This window comes from Lagopus muta, chromosome 3 (genome assembly GCF_023343835.1).
Source record: "Lagopus muta isolate bLagMut1 chromosome 3, bLagMut1 primary, whole genome shotgun sequence".
NCBI lineage: Eukaryota > Metazoa > Chordata > Aves > Galliformes > Phasianidae > Lagopus > Lagopus muta.
In genome coordinates, this window is record NC_064435.1 from 49,977,770 (window position 1) to 49,997,536 (window position 19,767).

Below are 19,767 nucleotides of genomic sequence, written 5' to 3' on the forward strand. Positions count from 1 at the left end.
TGCTTATTCTAATAACTGAAAAGAAAACTGGAGAGCTCAATTAAAGCTTTACATGACAGCCACTAAATTTACATGAGTGTAGGTCATGCTTGTCATGTTTCAGTTGTATGTATTACTGAAATTGGAGAAATAAAAGAGTGCTGTCCTGAAGATAGCGTGCTGGGTTTGCAGATGCCTCGCATTCTATAAGGTCATATAAGTGGCAAGTTAATATGTTTTTTAAGTGTTGTACAACTCTATGGGAATCAGTAAGTGGGAAGTAGAATAACTGAAATTGTAAGAGATCTTAAACAAAAGCGATAGACTTCCCATTCTGTATGAACATTCCATCTGGAAAGAGCTCACCCTTCCAGAGAGTAGAAATGCTGAAAAGCTTGTGCTAGAGTGCTCAAAAGCAAACCAAAAAACTGTAATATTTGTGGTTTCATAATATATCATATAAACCAAGGAACGTAAGTGCTTTGTTTAAAGCAACTTAATACATTACTCCTGAAGAAAGAAAAATGGGATTAATGTAACTAGAAGAAATAAAGAGACGGAGAGAGGAAAATTAAAACAAAGGAGGTCATGGAAAATAAACTAATAAGGATGAAACTGCAGCTTTGATAGCATAAGAATCTGATGTCTGTTAACTTTGCATTCATCCCAGATATTAACAGTTTGGGTTACGAGAGCTTCCCTAATTTGGAGAGGAAAAAATAATGACTAAAAAAAAGCTAATTCTCTAACCTGCTTCTAAAATGGAAATAAGCCACCCAAAAATCATAATCCTACACTTTTTTTTTTGTCTTTTTTGTCTTAGCCACTTTGTAGTTTTCAGGTGCCATTTCAACAGCGACATATTGTACCTACACTTGTATATCACGTTTCATGCCATGCATCCCAAGGTGCTTTGCAGTACAATTTTATCACACAGTAGACAGAAGTTGTCAAATTCTCTCACTAAATGATGAGTCTGTTTTCCTCTAGATTGATTCAGGTTACTAAACCAGCATAAAAAATAGTGCACATACTCATGCCCATAAATTGTTCTCTGCTTGGTTTAGATTTAAATGCACCTTCCATACTGACTGTATGAGGACCAGATTTCATACATCTTGTTATCACTGTGAACTGACAAATCCTGAAACCGTTATTGAAATATTATTCCTCGAATTCTGTGGCATTAACATCTCTTTCCAGTGATACAAGTATGACCAGAATCTCACCTTTAATGAGATGTGGTAGTATGTTTAGAATGTAAAAGAGAATTTGGGACCTTTTCATTCAGAAAAAAATGAATAGTTTTCAGCTATGATGTATTTAACTTCTGAATGTGGCTATATATTTTTAGTGCTTCCCTATCATTCATTGTATTTTACAAAAGATTTTTTTTTTTTTGTATATTTATAAATATATTCTACTTGTAAACCTCTTGCACTGTGCAGCCAACAAGGAGTACTTTGGCCAAGTCAAAGCCCTACATCTATAATTGCAGTTAAAAATTAAGAACTCCTTGAGATACATAAAATTATTATTTGGGTAGCAGTAAAATGTATTTTTAATGATATTTTGACCTCAGAATTTGGGTTGCTTTTCTTCTCAAGTCTTTACTAGTCTTAAGAACTCCCATCTAAATAGGAAGAAAATGACTTTGCTTCCTTAGTAGAGAGCATTTACATATCTGTTTTATTGCAAAGTATACATTTTGATCTCAGTTACATCTTTGTGAACTGATTCACAGTAAGATACCTTTGTGCTATTGGAGTTGATTTATACAGTGAAACTGAGATCAGAATCTGACTCATTTAGGAAATCACACTGCAAAGACTAAATTACAAACATAAAATTACCTGTAATTATTAATGTAGTACTGTTGCTTATGCCCTGTTTCCTTTTTCTCCTCCTCTTTTTTTCTCCTGATTTGTATCTTCTTTAAAGTGCCAATCAATGGTAAGTTGCCCATTTGCCCCATGGAAGAGATGTGGAGGGTTGGGAGAGTATGTGTTTCATCCAAATTATAACCAGCCCACTGGGTTTTCCTGTTTGTTGGCTTGCATGTCAGTTGACACATAACATTTCACGCCTAATGTGATGGCTCATGATATACCGTGGTCCTAAAGCATGTTCAGCAGCCAGTCAAGACATTTTTCCTGATCAGATGATCCTCTGCATTTGTCCTCTTGTAGTTTGTCTCTAAACGTTGTATCAGATCTACATTTCCATTGCAGTCCTAGCTTGATGAAACCATAAGCCATTTTGTGCATCCTTTTATTTTGCTCACTCCAAACATTTGCTCTAAATTTGCAGTGTAAAATATTTCAGTTAACTAATCTAAGAAGTCTACAAGTCCTGTTTTGTTCTATAGGACTTGTTGAAGTTTCAGAATGAAACTTCTGTGCAACTTAGAACCAAATGCCTAATTTAAAACTCTTTTATAATCAGCCAGTGTTATTTAAAGCAATATTATAGTTCGGACTGCTCTGCAATGCTTCCATTGTAGAACCATGGAATTTGCCTCATTCCAATCAGTCTTGCAATTTCCCTGTGTAAACTGCTCCATGGATTTACTGTTCTTCTGGCACGTAGCCTTCACAGACAGAAGCAATGTTGATGATGTCAGATTTCTGCCATTCTTCTAGAAATCTGTGTGATTTGTATTTTTGTTTATAAGTAAAAATGAGCCAGTACATAATGAGATACTCTTTTCCTAGATGAAACCCATACGATGGTCAGTGACACAAGCAGCCTGGTTCAATCCCATACCTACAAGAAGCGAGATCCAGCGGATGTGCCCTACCAGACTGGACAGCTTCATCCAGCCATCCGTGTAGCTGACTTACTGCAGCACATCACCCAAATGAAGTGTGCAGAAGGCTATGGATTTAAAGAGGAGTATGAAGTAAGTATCAGATCTAGTGATCTGATTAGTGTGTCTTCTGCCCTGTTGGCTTTATCTGTCTGCTACCTGTACCACAGAATGGGAGAAATAATTACTCAACCCAGTAAACCAAGTGCTGTGTCACGGGAGGTACTGAATGGAAAGGATCACCTCCACAGTAAGCAAAGTTTCTGGTTGTAACAAGTCAGGATGAAGAGTGAGAAGCAAAACCTTTCTTGGAAATCTCTGCCTAATTCTACTTGCAGAAATATGTATATTGAAAAAGCAGCTTCACTAGCATTCTCCTGGAACTTACACTATTTTTCTTTTACTACTATCTAATCAGACTTGCCCTGTAACATGGTATTACTTGGGAAATCAAGTTCTAGAAGCAATATTTTTCACATTAATTGTGAGAGACACTAATCATCGCAAGGGTGTGCTCACATGTTCAGAGAGGTCCATAAGGCTATAAAATGTATTCTCTGCTGTCTCAAATTTTTCCTGCTTTCTGGAGGCTATCTCTAATACTCATTGTTTTTTATATGAACTTATAGTCTCTCTTTTTGCTGTTTGGCTTTTTTTTTCATTCAGCTTCTGTTTCTTTCCTTCATGCTACATTGACCTGTCCTTTGCTGTTATCCTCTTAGTGTTAAAAGTCATGACCACTATGTCCTGGCAAAGAATAGAAGAATGCAAAATCATGACTGCTGATCTTATCTTACTTGTGAGATAAGTCTGTCCATCTAGGTAGAAGAAAAAAAAAGCAAAACACAAGCAGACCTTGCTCTCATGCCCAAAACTATGGGTAATATTATACCCTCCTTTGAAAATTTGTTTATGCTGTAGAGCCTCAAGGAACATATTGCTCCTCATCCGAATTGTATAGCTGAATCAATGGCAACATCTCAGCCTGGGTTGGCTGTCTAACATGAGACCCTTTGAAATCTGATAGGTCCAATATTTTAATATTTAGAACATACAAATGAATGCCCTTTTTCCTCTTTTCTTTGTCTTCTACCTCAGAGTTTAAGGAGTTTATTAATGTAGATGGGTCTCACATGGTATTATAGAGTAGAGTAGAGTTTCCCAGAGCAGATCTTAATCCAGAAAACAAGTAGCATGAAAATATTACTTCACAAAGGAAAAATAGTTACGATTGACCCACAGGACTGGACTACAGAGTGCCAAAATTGTCATAGGAGTGCGTGAGAATTTGTGAAATAATTTTCCACTGCTGAGATAGAAAGATGCACTGCATAAAAATTTGTGGAGTCTGATATGTGGCATACTTGAAGCTATCAACTCAAAGCACTCTAATTTTTAATGCTTTATATGGACATGAACTGTGATCTAAGATAATGTGCACAGACTAAAAAATAATTGTTCTCTGTTCTGAGGTCTAGGAAACAAATGTGATCAGCAGCAGCCCACCGTCCTGTTCCCAGGGGCAAGTTATTCTTGACAAAGACTGTATCTACTTCAGTGCGTAGCAGTGTCCATCTAATGGAAGGCCCTATCCAAATTGCACTGCACCTCTAACCAAGTGTACAGTCCTTAATTTCCTTTCCTTGAAAACTGAGATGTGAGAAATCAGAGGAGCAGTTGTTCTGGTGTGATGACATTCCAATGTAGCCAGTAAGAAGCAGAGTAATCCAAATGCAATTTTAACCATCTTCTCAAAATAGAAGCCAGCAAAAAAAGATCCCTTCTTATTCTTTAATCTGATAGAAAAAGAAGGGATGACAACCAGCAAAAACCATTTAAATTGCTTTCACCCTGTAGGGCAAGCAGCAGTTTATCTTTTGGTCATGCACAGGTGTGTTCTGCTCTAGGGGCTCAATGTGTCGTGCTTAAATTTTGAAGGTAGGAACTCATGTATTTGCTGCTGCAGGTCCTTCACTACGAAGACATTACTTGTTTATATAATACCTTGCTTAGTCTTTACTAGCCTGCTTTTTGCAAGAAATAGTGTTTTTGGGGCGTTTATTGTGCTTTGTCATGACGGCTGTATGATATAAAAATTGCTTAAATATGTAATTGTTTAAACTGGTGTTTGTAGCATTATAAGCTTTCAAAGCCCATGCTTCAGGCCCTTTCCAAAGTCAACGACGACAATTTTTTTTTCCCCTCAAATGTAGAAAACAATTAATTCCCAGAAGGAGCTAATCACTTGTCAACTTTCATTTGTGCAGCTGACTTAAGCAAGTTTGTTCCTTTGAGCTTTTTATGACACTGTTATTTTAAAATGATAGAATTTTATTCTTGTCTGTGGAAAAGATTTGCTCATCAGCCAGAACCCTTTGTACCAGCATTAAGCCTAGAGGAAAGCTACAATTAATTTATATTAAAAAAGAGGACTGTAAAATGGAATTTATAATGCAACCAACGACATGGCTTTTTAACTACAGCAGATCAAACGATACTACAGAGAAACAGTTTCCAGGAAAATCACTTAATTTTAAGCTTACCAAGCTGAGGAATGGCATCCCATTACAGACAGTAAGTACAGTCATGACTGATGACAGTAGATGCAATACATTTGGGTGCAGTGTATAAGTAAAGGGAGACTTAAGATATTGCTGCATCGTATAGGTAATTTTCTATAACCAGAGTGAACTACAACTAACTATATATTTCAGGGTTTTTTTCCACTGACCTACTGCAGTATTGCTTTTTTTTTTTTGTCCATGTGCATTGAAAAAAATACTCAATCTGTTGTAGCACTGCTAAGATTGAGAATCAGTTTGTTTATGCTGTTGTCAAACTGATACTGTCCTCTTCACAAGGTTGACCTAGGCAATGGACGAACTTTTTTCCTTGTAAGTTATCAGAAGGATAACTGTCCAAATGAAAAGGAAGAAATGGTTTGACAGGGGATTTGTTTTGCATCAAGTCTCATACATGATTTTTGCTCTAACAAGACAGTAGGATTATATATTCTCAGCAGGGAAAGAGTTTGGTTCAGGAGAAATTCACACAGGATTCGCTCTGAAAATAAATCTGTTGAAGTGAACAGAAAGTGAAGTAGCACATTACCCATTAGCGGCACTTCAGAGGAGTAAAAGGATACGGTGCACTTGCTGTCATGCATAGTTATAAGTGCTTTAAAATAAAATTTCATAATTAGGAACACAGTTCACAATAATTGGGACAGTAGTTCACAATCCACGTAATTTTAAGTCCTGTTGGCTTCACAGTTTTTAGAGTAACATAACCGAAGCAAAGGAAAAGGTTGAAAAATCATCTTTTGCAATGACAGGCTGGTGCTTGATCGCTCCCTGCTCCACTCTGCGGTGCAGTGGCCCATTTGAGAAGCTGAGTACCCTCAGGTCCCATGTATAGGGCCTCGAGAGGGCACGGCACTTGGCAGGATTGTGCCCTTCCCCATGGAGAAGAGATACTTTGTTCTCAATGCTGACAAGGTTTTGCTGAAGTATTAGTAGGGAAGCATCCTGGCTCTGCTCCTGCTCTGGCGTGTGTGAGGATTCCTGTTCCCTAGGGCAGAATCTGGCCCCGAGTTTTGGCTGCAGCCGTGCAGCTTTGGATCTGGTGTCTAGCTGTGTCTGCAGAGCAGCAGCAAAGACAGGCATGTCCTCAGCAGTGCGTCAGTAGCAAGTTCATGCCCATTTATCCAGGTGTTTCTCAGGTGCGGAAATAGCATGGGTACATTACTGTAAGCCAAGGACTCAAGCACAGACCTTCATTTACAGCCTGGTGGAGTGTTAATGATTGGAAAGGATTGCACAGAAATCCTTAAACTCTGGGAAATTTCCACACAGCTAGTCTGCAGTAGAGTTCTAAAATCCTTTCTATCCCCTGCCAGACCCTTAAGAAAGGAAAGGTTTTGGCTTGGTTCCAGCAGCATTAGATTGACAGAATAACATTGGCCTGATTACAAAACACCCTCCCCTTCCCTAACCCCCCCTCCCCCCCCAACTGTGCATTATTTTAGCTGCTCCCCACTTCCGAAGCATGAGAGCTTGCACTAATGATGGAGGGGGAACATTGCTGATCTCCTTTCTGCATTACAGAAGCTATTCAAATAGGATAGAAAGATTAAAGTGGTGTCTGTATTTCACTACCTTTTTCCCTTATACTTGCCACCTTTTCAGACTTCCTAGTTTCACAGGGCCTTACACTGTGTCTTTTCACAAAGATCAATATCTGTTAAAAGGTCTTAAACACTGCTGCAAAGGAGTGAGTTCACGTCCTTCCTAGGGAGGAGATGGAGTAGGCTTCTCTAGGCCACCACAGCTTAGCACAGCTAGGATGGAAATGGAAAAAATTATTACGCTTATTGTTTTAATTAATATTTATTTTAGACTCTATTTTTGGTTCTTTCAATCTACAAAGCATTTTACCTGTTCACTGTGAATTGTTTTTTTGCCAAAAAAACCTCTGTTGATATAAGTCTCAAACAGATTTCAGAGTGTCTACATAAGAGCTTGGACTGGTTTAGTCGAATTGATTTAAAAACACACCTTTAATTAAACTGGTGCAACATTGTGTAGATAAAGCCTTGCAAAATCGATTCCACATTATGTTCCATGACAGGGACTTCTGAGCTTCCATTATCTCAAAAACAGAGGTAACTTTGAAAAGCCAGGGTTTGCAGAGGGTATCCTTCTCAGATCAGCCTCATTTACTGTCACTATCAGCACTGTCAGAAACAGGCTTTTAAAAAGGTTTCTCTGTATAACGCTAACTTTAAAGCCTTTCCCTCTGCTGTGTCTCTCTCCTTCCTTCTCCTCCCTTCCTGAAATGCATTCCCTTTCTCAAGGCTCTGTGGCAGTTCAACTGTTTCACTCAGGAAGCAATTTTAAACTAGTATCATTAAGGCCATACTGCTCCTAATATGAAGGAGTTACATGCTGTCCAGACACACTGTACCGATTGTGCTGCTTTTATGCTGCGTGGTCTCCATCCACTCTGAGGGGTTGCACCAATGTATCTATATTAATTGCTAAATCACTGCACTTAAACAGGCAGATACTGATGTGAATACAGGCACAGAGGGCCTTTCAAGGTCAGGAACATGAAATGTATTATCTAATGTATGTTAACCAATTCATTTTATTTTAGCACTTCTTAACACCTATTATAGATTGGTAGCAGTATTTTGAAATAGGTTCCCTGGTCATGGTCGCTGTTTAGTTATACCTTGGGGGATTGTGGTCAAAGGTGATGATGAAAAATGAATAATTTGAAGAGGATTTGGAGGTGAGTGGTGAGAATAATGGAGGTTAGAAACAAAACATATGCATTGAAATGGAACTTCAAAGGTACATAAGTAGATGTGCTGTCTGTCAATGAAAAAAGAGAGTTTTTCACACTGTGTACTGGCGGCCTGTGAAATGCCTGCAGTAAAAAAGAGAACAGCTTAAGGAAACAAAACAAGAAAAACAAACTCTTAAAACAGCATAAATACAAATCCTGGGCTTTAGGAGCAGAAAATATTGCAGGCAAGCTTGGAATTTTTTGTGGAGAAAGTTTACCCCGTAGTTACCCACATAAGGCTTTGCTTTCTCCAAACCACTGTTACACAAATGTGTGACCGAGGACAGAAATCTGGTAGAGTTTCCTTTTGCTTCTGTCGTGCAAATGCATGGCAGACCAGAATCTTGTCACCTCAACCAGCTCTTCCATCACAGGTTTTCTTTTTTTTTTTGTTCCAGCTGTAAAAAAAATGCACTGCCACATAAAACTTCTAAGTCCAGTGCTCTGGGGCCTTGAAACTGAAACTTCATGAATAGCAGGAGAAATAAGAGTTTTGTTGATGTTAGGTTGATATAACTGCTGATAGGACTCAGCTGGTGCTGCTTTTTCTACGTTTGTTCTTTATGCCTGCAACTGGCATGTCTCACCTCCAATCTGTACATTTTTATCACACTTTTTGCCTGATTTTATTTGATATTCTGCAGCACCTGCTGAGGCAGTCAATACCACAATCAGTGCAGGTTATTTTCTATCCTGCAAGACACATATTAGAAAGAAAGCAAAAAGACTCTGAAACATCAGGAGGGAATGAGGGCATTAGTACGTAGTTTAAATACATGAAGGGCAACATATGTGTCCTCCAGAACTGGGAGAAAGATGACTGTTTTTCTTTTTTTTTTCTCTCTCTTTTTGTTTCTGTAGTAATGAGAAAATTCATTGGAAATTGAAAACATAAGAGAAATCAAAACATAAGTAAAATAGTGGGAATTTGTCCTGTGGAAGCAGTGTGGAAAAGTATTGGAAATACTCCTCTGTAGTGATTCTTGCTATTATTTTTTGTGAAATGCTGTAGATAATTATATAGAGCTGGAAAATGTCACCTTAATATCCGTTTATATCTTTAGTCTTTAATACTGGGAAGTTGCAGTGGTTTGATTATTGGCATCATAAATGTTCTTTTTTGTGTACAATGGATAACCATTGTTTAAGGCGATAAAAAGGTTTGTATGTGAGTTGGGTGTTCCTTTTCCTTCATCAAAGGTCTGTGTTCAGAATACCCCAGTTTCATCAGATTACCATGAGGTCTGCAACAGCCTGCCACAGGTAATTTATCCCTGTGTGGGTTTATCCCAGACTCATGGATGCAGGAAGCCTCAGCACCAGAGATCTTGTCTCAGGAGGTTAAAAAGAATGGTAGAACCAAGCAGCTGATGTGTCCGCAAACGATGTTTTGGTTTGGAAGTACTAAGGTACTCCAGGTCAATACCAAGCTGCTAAAATGAAGTCATTCCAACCCAGAAACTACATTTGCTAATATATAACATGCATAAGTAATGACGCAGCCTCCCAGTGCATGCAGTATCCCTTAATTTCTTTAGTAAGGGTAGCTTCAGTTGTTGAACACTACAAGGGTGGTGACACACTGGAACAGGTTGCCCAAAGAGGTTGTGGATGCCCCATCCCTGGAGGCATTCAAGGCCAGGCTGGATGTGGCTCTGGGCAGCCTGGTCTGGTGGTTGGTGACCCTGCAGGCGTAGCAGGGGGTTGAAACTAGATGATCGTTGTGGTTCTTTTCAACCCAAGCCATTCTGTGATTCTATGATCAAAAGGAATCAGCTGGTAACAATTTCAACTGGATGGTAGTTGATAGAAGTTTGGTCTTCTCACTTCAGAGACACTTTCATTTTACTACATATGTGTTGTGCCAGTATTATACAATTCTGAATCTATCCTTAATAACTGAGAATTTCTGTTCTTAACAGGTTTTGAATGTATGAAAGGTGCTGTCTCAGTGCTTAATCTCATTCACACAGCAGTTCCTTCCTGTCTTGTGCTGCAGTGATTGCCCAGTCATTGAGGTGCCCCAGGAGTTTCTAAATCTCATTGTTTCCTTCTCCTGCTCTTCTTAAATGCCTTCTCCAATTCTTCCTAAATGCCTTCTCCAATTTAAATAGATGTGCACGTATATGCAGAAGCAGCTTTCTAGTTTGCTTTCATTAAAGCAGGTTTAATTAAAATTTATTCTTATCACAGATTATAGATTTAGGCAGGTCGTGGCTTCATTACAAAGGCTTTGGGTTTTTATCTGTTTGAATAATAAAATTGTGGAGGTATATATGTTACAGCCCCTCCATACCCCTAGGATTACTTTCAGTGCGGTGCAGGCAGCTGTTTGCTCATGCTGTGTCATGGCTGGTACTGATCAGTCAGTTAGCTGAGTGTTAAGCTCCTGTTTTCCTCTCCTTGATACCCCAAACATTCTGAACTGTATAATATGAATTCAAGAATAAGGATGCCTAATTCAGCCCAGTCCTTCAAGTTTAGGCTGCATCTCAAGGAATGCCTGGTAACTTTTAAGTGCATCTGTCATAACAATTGCATCCCTTTAAACACTGTCTGTTAGAACAGGTGACTGGTAACTGTATGCAACTTAGTTTTATGTAGACTTAGAATGCTTGTTTTGGTTTGGTTTGCTTTTTTTTCTCTATCTTCAGTCCAACTGCACAGCGGTCTTCGAAATTCATTTTAATTTTGTACCCCTTTTATTTGACTCCGTGCTTAGGATCCTTTATTCCCTCAAGGCATTGCAAAATCTTTCTCAGTTTCTTCTGGAAGGATTTGTAAGCATGTGCAATGCCAAATTGGAGCAATAAAAGAAATAGCTTTCAAGTCTCACTGATTGTTGCCAACTTGGCAGAGAGCAGAACTTTTGAAATCCAGTATCCACATCTGATAACTCCAAGTAATTAACACAGAGGTTATGCATTCTTTTCAATGGAAACCATCAGCCTTTTTCCTCGTACTGCTACCTCATGTTTTGCATGTACGTACATGCCTATTCTTTTAGTAACCCACAGTCACATATCGTTCTGCTATTTTAGCGTGTGGAATCTGTTGCACTGTTATTCTCCAGCCTGCCCAGCCTTCTTCCCCTTTAGAAGACACAAGTTGAGAAACAGTCAAGGTGCTTTAAGCAGATTTCTCTGAATCTGTTTTACTCTGTCTGTTAGGCAAGTCATTTTTGCTGCGTAATCTTGCCACCGTGCTTTTGATAGTATCGCATCTATGCTGTGTACCTTTTAAAATTAGGATTTAGTTTCAGATTTAGTCAATCTATGTGTCATTATGGGTTATTGAACACCACAGTAGGAAACTAAATGAGGCCACTAAGCTTCATTTCACTCATAGGATGAGTTTCCAGGAGGAAATATTCCATAGCAGCCATAGCACTCACAGTTCTGAGGTGATCGGTTAAACTTTATAAATGCTTGTGACAAATACAATTCGAAAGAAATTAAAATTTTTGAAGCTATATACTGCATATTTGCTCCAGACTGATTTATTAATTATTCAAATAAGGCATTGAATATTTGATCAGAATCTGTAATCCCTTCTTCAGTTAACATATTATTTACTTTTGAAAATTGCTGATGTACCATACTTTTCCCACTGGACAGGCAAAAATGAATTGGTCCAATTTATGTGCTCAGAGTAATATATTGTACTTTAATGTTAAGGATATTATTCATTATCTCCTACTCATATAAGCTTCCTTGCCTCCTTCATATTTTATTATTGCCCTTTAAAAAGACATAAAAAAATCAGTCATGTAGTTATTCCATTTTAAATTATGCAAATGATGTTAAATGCAATTATAATCTATTCTTTTATTAATTATAAATGCACCCAGTGTGTTTTCTATGGACTGTATTTTATTCACTGCAAATAATTATGCATTTTAGTCTATTGCTGGTTTCACGACTAGATCATTATTACTGAATGTTTGTAAAGCATGAGGAATACTTTTCAAATCAAGTTAGCATAATTTAGCTATTAGGAGTTTTAATTCAGCATCGGTTTATCCACAACATACCTAAAATATGCATAATTTTCTATAATGTATTTGTTTTAAATAAGTTAAAATAGCCATCATGAATCTTTTAGGAAATGAAAATCTGTATTCTTGTGTACCCCATGGCTTCATATATCGTCTAAACAAGTTTATTGTCTGCAACACAAGGTTTTTTCTTAAACGTTTCCTGCAGTGCTTCAGGAATTGCCCTGTTAATGGAAAAAATGATTAGCATTTTCCAGCAGGAAGGAATTTTTGGTTACAGCATGCTGATTTGATGGACACGGGAAATTCTGTGGGAAACGATAAGCCCACTGCAATTGTGGCGGGCCATAGTTGGGCATCCAGGCAGGTTGGCAAGGACTCCTTCCACCCCACTGGTTCCCTGCCAGTGTCTCCATCCATCTCCTGCATGCTTCAGTGAGATAGCTGCTCCTCTGGGTGCTAATCAGGGCACAAGCTGGGCAATGCCAGCACATGGGCTCTTGCTGGATACTGCTGTTCTCCATCTGTTTGGCTCTGTCTCTGTCTTACTAATAAGCGGGTAGGAAGCCCTGTGTCCTCAGCCACTCATCTGAGAGGTCCTGGCTTGTCAGCCAGTTCTGAGGAGATACTGAAACTGAAAGAACTGTGTGTATACTAATATATATATACAATATATATACAATATATATTTATATTCATGCGACAAGCCATCTCCACTTGCACACCACATACCAAAGGGGTAAGGACCTTCGTTGATGAACAGGATGAGTTCAAAAGCAGACATAGCTGAGACTGTCTTTGCTAATAGAGGTAGCTTGCAGTGAAGGGGATATTATAAACTGTACTCTTTTTAGTGAGATTATAAGTTTTTTTGTCTTTATCTTACTCAAACAGGAACAGGTTTACTTTCTGAATGCCTCCCAGTGCTTGCTCTGGGCTGGTAGAGTCTCAGTGAAGCGTTGGTTCCTGACATAATCATAAAGTTGAAGCATGTGATTAGTCTGAGTGAAGGTAATGGAAATACCTTACCTTTGATGCTTAAATACTTGTCTGTATTACAGAACTTAGAGTTTTGAAGTAAAAAAATATTACCATTCTAATTGTTTACGGTAAATGCCCACATGTTAATGAAAGGCAATAAACAACAATAAAGCAACAAAACAACAATAAAGCAACAAAATTCCTGCATGGCATAACAGAATTTGAAAAGGTAGGATCAGATTTTGTGTCTTCCACTCAGGAAGGAGCATTGAAAGCAGCCACCTCCAACCCCTTAGATGAATAGTTAGTAAAGAAACAAAGTGACGTAAAGAGATCGGGAGGGCTTGCAGTGCAAAGCTCTTCTTAGATTTGTGTGTCCTTCCAAGATCCTCTGAATCTGAGCAAGACTGTCAAGTTAAGACATGTGCTTTTTAATCTTCGGAAAGACTGTGTACTCGGTTCCTCAGTCTATTACAATACTAGCACTGCTCTTCAAAGTGCTGTCAGCCTTTTACTCATTGCTAGAACAGTTCAGTGTGATGTTTGCATGAAGGATATTTCAGCTCATTGTCCTCTGGGTTCGGCTGTGGTATCAGCTGTGCTTTTGTTCGGTTAGCCTTGATTTTTATCTGTGCCTGTTTCCATTTGTAATTGGACAAAATGACTACAGAAAAACTAAGTATTTCTGGTTTGTAGTTTTGCTTGTTCACCTTGTTTGCACTTCAACTTCAGCTTTTATGCTCCGTGTAACACTGTCAATACACAGCTTCTGTAAGGTTGGTGTAACAAACTGCGAAGATTGTGTCAGTGAGGAAAACCTTAAAGTGGCACAGAGCCACTTTATCAGCTCCAGTACCAAGTCTCTATCTTGTTTCCAAGAGAGTGAAATATCACTTATTCCTGGCTGCTCTAATACCCCCCTTAGGATATTCTGAGACGTGCCAGAGATCAGTGTTAGGTCTGCAATGCTAACAACAATTATTCATGATTTCTTATAATACAGGAAATTGGGAGCACACAACAAGGCGATTATGCAGCAGGTCTAAGGTGAACAAAAGGAAATATTTTTCACACAGCACATAATTGCATAGTGGAGCTCACTGCCTCAAGTTGCTGTGGAGCCAAAATTATAAATGAGTTCAAAAATGGGCTAGACAAATTCATTGTTAAACACAATGACTGTGTGCAGTCTCTGGCTGAGAAAGAGATTGCTCAGGAAAGCCATTGATTGCTAGAAGTTAAGAGGGTACTGTGGGGAAAGTCTCTCTGTTTGCTCTTTTTTTTTTTTTTTTTTTTTTTTGTAAACATCTGCTACTGGACTGTTGCAGAAAGAGCAATGGCATGTACGGGCCTCTGGTTTGACCTAGCAGAGCTGTTAACACCTATGAAGAAGAAAATGTATCAGTGATACTGTAAAAGCAAAGCAAACAATGTGAAATGTTTTTGGTTTTTTTTTTTTTTAACATACTATTAGTAAATATTATAGCCCTAACATCACTTTATATTGTAAAGAACACAGAGTTCTTTAAGTTAGCCAGCTTACCCATTAGTTCTTCACTTCAGCAACTGTCCTGCTTTTGTGTGAAATGCAGGATGATGATGCTATAAGGAAAAGAGGAAAAAAGGAAATTCCCTTGCTAAAGAGATTTTTATTTAAAATGCAGGTAACTCCTATCCTGAAGCCTAATCTTGAACCTATATTCTTAGCAGTGCCTTATTCCACAAAGAACTTTGTTTGCATTAATTAGGCACTTTCAAGTAAGCAACATTACTTCAAGTGGGAGAGTCTTACATGAGTTTTGGAATTTAACAGATTGAGCTTCCAAACCACACAAAAGCATTTGCTTCCATTCTGTACTGGAACAAACATTTCAACAAACCTAGTATCTTGCTGCTTTATTTTATACACATTTCAGTTTTACCACTGAGTTTTTCATTGTCTCAATCTTTTACATCATCACCAGCTTGAATTTTTACATTTTGATGCATATGTTGTAAATTAAGTCTATAGAACCAACAGTAGGTAGAACATAGAAAACTGCTTGAGTCCAAGGAAAAGTCATATAAATTGCTCATGCTTTTTGTGTGTTTAATTGCAGTTCTCATTAGAGACTGACATATTTTTCCTCCATTTGTCAGGTCTTTGCACAGCATTTGTGTTTGTTTTGCTAGTGTTTACTAAGCATGTGTATCTCTGCCACACAAAGGAAGCTAAAATAGTCTATGCTTTCTGTTGCATTTAGAGCTGCTGTAAGGTTTTAACTGCTTTTTAGACTGATTTTTATTTTTGTAATGAAGACTATGTTATTTTTAAGAGCTTTTTCAAAACACCATCTTTCTTCCATAGATGGATCTTTTTCATTGGTGAGGAAGCAGGATGGCTTGGCTGGAGAGAAAATAAGTTTCCTGTTGACATACCTAGGAGTATATTTCCTTTTAGCTCAAGCATGTGGGATTACTTACATTTCTTACAAGGGATCAAGTTGGATCCTTATAACATAGCCCTGGTCCAGGGGCCAAGAAAAGAATGAAAATAGTAAATTTTTGTCTAGCTGGATATGGGCACAAAGATCCACTTGTGCTTGCTCAGTTTTTACCCTGACTCCCCGGGAGTGCCTCCTCCAATACCAGGAACGTTCCCCGCAGGTAAACTTGACCTTCTGCTCCGTCCTCTCCTATCTATGGGGACGCCATTCCTCACTTGCTGACTATCAGAAGAGGGTAATGTGAGAACATCTATTGTCCCATAGCTATTGCAGGGATATTTGAAATCACTTATGTAGTGTGGAATAGTGATCATAGAACCACAGGCTATTCCAGGTTGGAAGGGACCCATGCAAAGGAGCACATCTGAGAGATTTGTCCAGACACTTCTTGAACTCTGGCAAGCACAGTGCTGTGACCACACTATGCACATTTACAAGGTATGCCACAATTTTTGTTTTTCCCTGCTTGGACCAGCCCGTCCCTGCTCTGCCTCTGTCACCCATGTTCTGCAACTGCCAGCTCTTTCTCCTGAGCATGGTGGACAGGACAGTTTGTGGAAAGTCCTCCTCCCTAATACTGGGAAAAGCAAGGAGCAGGAGGTAGACTACATGCATGCTTTACTCCTTGCAGCCAGCTGCACTCTTCTCTTTCCTCCAGAAAGACAGTGGAGCAATTATGTTGACAAGGGGGCCAGAGTGTGGAAACTGATGTCAGAAGGAATTTTACTAGGGTGGGAAATTCTGCGTCTGTGGGATTGAGGGAGAATAAGGTCATCTGTTCATGTGTCCTAGTTCCCCAGTTTTGCAGAACAGCAAGTCCCATCATCCCTGGAAACATGACAGTGTAATCTAGAAGGCTAATAGTAACATGGTTTTTTTAATGGTATAACAAAGGATTTGAATGCCGCTACCCATATGATGGCTTTAGAGTGCAGGAACCATATGTTGGAGTGCTCAAGGTACAGCAGCGATGGAAAGAAAAGCAAAAATAGTCACTTTCTTATTTCATTTGTGGAAAAAAAAGGGGTGGGAGGAAGAGGTATTATAGAAAACACTACTTTTACTGTCACTAACAGGAGCTATATTTTAAAAAGCAGAAAATGCATGTGCATAAAGCAGTGAAGTACTCAACTCACTGTAAAGTTCTCTCCATGCCTGCAAATGCTTAGGGCTCTTTCAATGGAAAACAGGAAAGTTATCTTGGTTTATGCCAGAATTCATTTGATCTGATGTCAGATCAAGTATATTTTAATTGATATGGCAGGTTCTGATACCAACTATCATGACTACAGTAAAGTTACCAAGAATGATAATATCCCTACCCAAAATGATAAAAAGCAAGCAATGTTTATTTTGGGTGTTGTCTCACATATGCTCTTACACGTAATCTTATAGAACTATAGCCTCAGCTTACAAAGGTTGATGTGGGACTAGGTAGGGAACAAGAACACAACATTGTACCACTACACTGACAGATTTTCACTAAGTCCAGGAAGTTTGCAATTACTGAAAGATTTCCTCTGGAACCCTAATTGTTGTTAGCACTAGGATACTGTAAGTGCGGCCAAAAAACAAGAGTTTCAGGTTCACTCAACCTGAATCAGTTTTACTATTTTTTACTATCTTTACCATTCCAATGTCACAGAAGCCTATTTTGTTTTGGAAGACAAATCTTTTATTGTAACTTATGTTGGGTGGTTCCAGGGCATTTCTAGGTTTGATAAAACTTGTGAAATTATTGTGAAATAATATGCAACTCCAGAAGTATTCATTTCCCAGATTCCCCAGAAGAATCAAATGCTTCCCTACATCCTAAAGTTTCATACTGATGGTCCTTATAATGAGTTTTTTCAATACATGTCATAAAATCACAGAATCTCAGAATGACTTGAGTGGAAATCAACCCTCTGGAGAATCTGGCCAATTCCTGCAGGACCACCAAGGGCAGCGTGCCCAGGCCCACATCCAGGCAGCTTCTGAAAATCTTGGAGGAGTAGACCCCACAGCCCCTGGGCAACCTGTGCCAGTGCTCCGTCACCTGCACAGCACAGAAGTGCTGCCTTCTGTTCAAAGGGTTTCTCTTGAGCCCCAGTTTGGGCTCATTGCCTTTTGTGCTACTACTGTGCACCACTGGAAAGAGCCTGACTCCCTCTTCTTGCACATTCCTGTCAGGTTTTTGTATGGATCCTGAGCTATCACTCTATCACTGAGCTGTATGGTTAGCTGAGCTATCACTTCTCATGACTGAACATTCCCAACTCTCTTAGCCTTTTCTTACAGGAAAAATGCTCCAATTATTTCATGATAGTAATGTTCCCTTTCTGGACTCTCATTAGTTCGTTCAACTTTCTCAGGAGGGAGAATCAACTCTTTGAAGGGGTAGATAACAGTAGGACAAGGGGAAATGGCTTTAAGATGAGGGAGGGAAGATTTAATTTGGATATCAGGGGGAAGTTCTTTACAGAGAGAGTGGTGAGGTGCTGGAACAGGCTGCTCAGAGAGGTTGTGGATGCCCTGTCCCTGGAGGTGTTCAAGACCAGTTTGGATGGGGCCCTGGGCAGCCTGGTCTAGTATTAAATGAGGAGGTTGGTGGCCGTGCATGCGGCAGGGGGGTTGGAGATTCATGATCCTTGAGGTCCCTTCCAACCCAGGCCATTCTGTGTTTCTCTAATGTATGGGGGAGCCAAGCACTCCAGGTCTGGCCTCACCAGTACTGCACTGAGGAGGAGATCGCCTTCCACCAGCTGCTGGCAGTGCTTTGCCTACTGCAGCCCAGTAGTCTTTGTGGCAAGGGTGCATTTTTAAATTATTCATCCGCATGTTCTCCAGGTCTTTTTCTGCCAGGATATTTTGCAACTGGGTAGCCTATAGAGGTGCCTAGGATTGTTCCCCCCAGGTGCAGTACTTGGCACTTCCCCTCACTGAACTTCATGAGGTGAGACCATTTCTCAGCCTTTCCAGGACTCTCTGGTGGCAGGAAAACCCCTAGTGCATCAGTCACTCCTCCCAGTTTTGTTCCATATCCAAATTCGCTGAGGGTGCAGTCTGCCACATCATTCAGATCATTGAGATGTTAGACAGATTTGGACCCAGTGTTTAACATCCTAGCACTCCGGCTGTACATTGTGCAGTCTATGTCCTCATTAGAAGTCTAGCTGGCAAGTCTACTCCCTGCTGAACTGAAGTCTCTGAATCTCACAACAGTAAGTCTTCGTGTGTTGTTTAAACGTTTAAATTACTGGGACTTCCACCAAGGCTCAAGACTAGAATACTTAAGTATTCTTGTCAGTATAGCTCAACCTTCATAGGATTCTCTGGTTCTTCTGGCAGAATTTGGCATACAGACTTGAACAATGCTTTTATTAATAAGAGTCTGGATAAATATGGACCTCATTGTATAGCTAGTGATTGGCTTAACGAGAGGCAGATGCCTGGAATCTTTGTATTGTCTTGTAAGGGAAATATTTATATAGAGACTCCAATTTTTAAGTTTGGTTTTATAGAGAGATGTGGAGAATAAAGGCATCTGCTGCTATTCAATAGAGCTTTTATAATGTTGGCTTGCTTCAATTAATCTAGCGTGAGGCTGCAATGTATATAAATCTTGAAATGTCCAGACAGTTGATAAATTGCTGCATTTTGCTCAGTTTATGCAAAAGAGAAAATGAAGAAGCAGATTGGAAAAAAAAAAAAAAAAAAAAAAAGCCTGCAAAATTATAAGTCAAGTCATTAAACCTCAGTCTTCTTTATTGAAGAATTGTTTTGATACTCAGCAAGATTAGGAACTGAACAAAAGACTGGCTAGGGGACATGTATGCAAGGATTCTGCGCATCAGGAAAAATTCCATAAAATAATGTCACCAGTGTGATCGAAGTTCAGAAGTGTAATTATTCCTTTTCTGCTTTTAGAGCTGTGAATGTAAACAGTAATTTGAACTATTTTTTCTGTGACTGACATTTGATTTGTTCCTTGAGTTTCTTACTGGTTTTTGTAACACATCTGCATTATTACATGGATTTCATAACTTTTCCATTTGCATCCTTACTCCATAAAGAACTCATGATTTCACCATACAGTTTGCTTGAAAAAAGACTGTCCTGTAAAAACAAGGGCAATCACTCCCCTTCTTTTTTCATATATTTTTAGTGAATCTTACACTTGG

The 19,767-nt window shown here is 39.0% G+C and overlaps 1 protein-coding gene across 12 annotated transcripts in view; it reads left to right on the forward strand.

Annotated features, from left to right (window-relative positions):
- Positions 1-19,767, forward strand: part of PTPRM (protein tyrosine phosphatase receptor type M) — a 459,433-nt gene that overhangs the window by 358,430 nt on the left and 81,236 nt on the right. For all 12 annotated transcript variants that reach the window (XR_007376063.1, XM_048940376.1, XM_048940372.1 and 9 more), the window contains one exon: positions 2,694-2,881. Coding sequence is in view for 11 of the 12 variants with exons in the window: in XM_048940376.1 (XP_048796333.1) it covers positions 2,694-2,881 (188 nt within the window). In the remaining variant the exon portion in view is untranslated. The remainder of the gene's footprint in view (positions 1-2,693; positions 2,882-19,767) is intronic.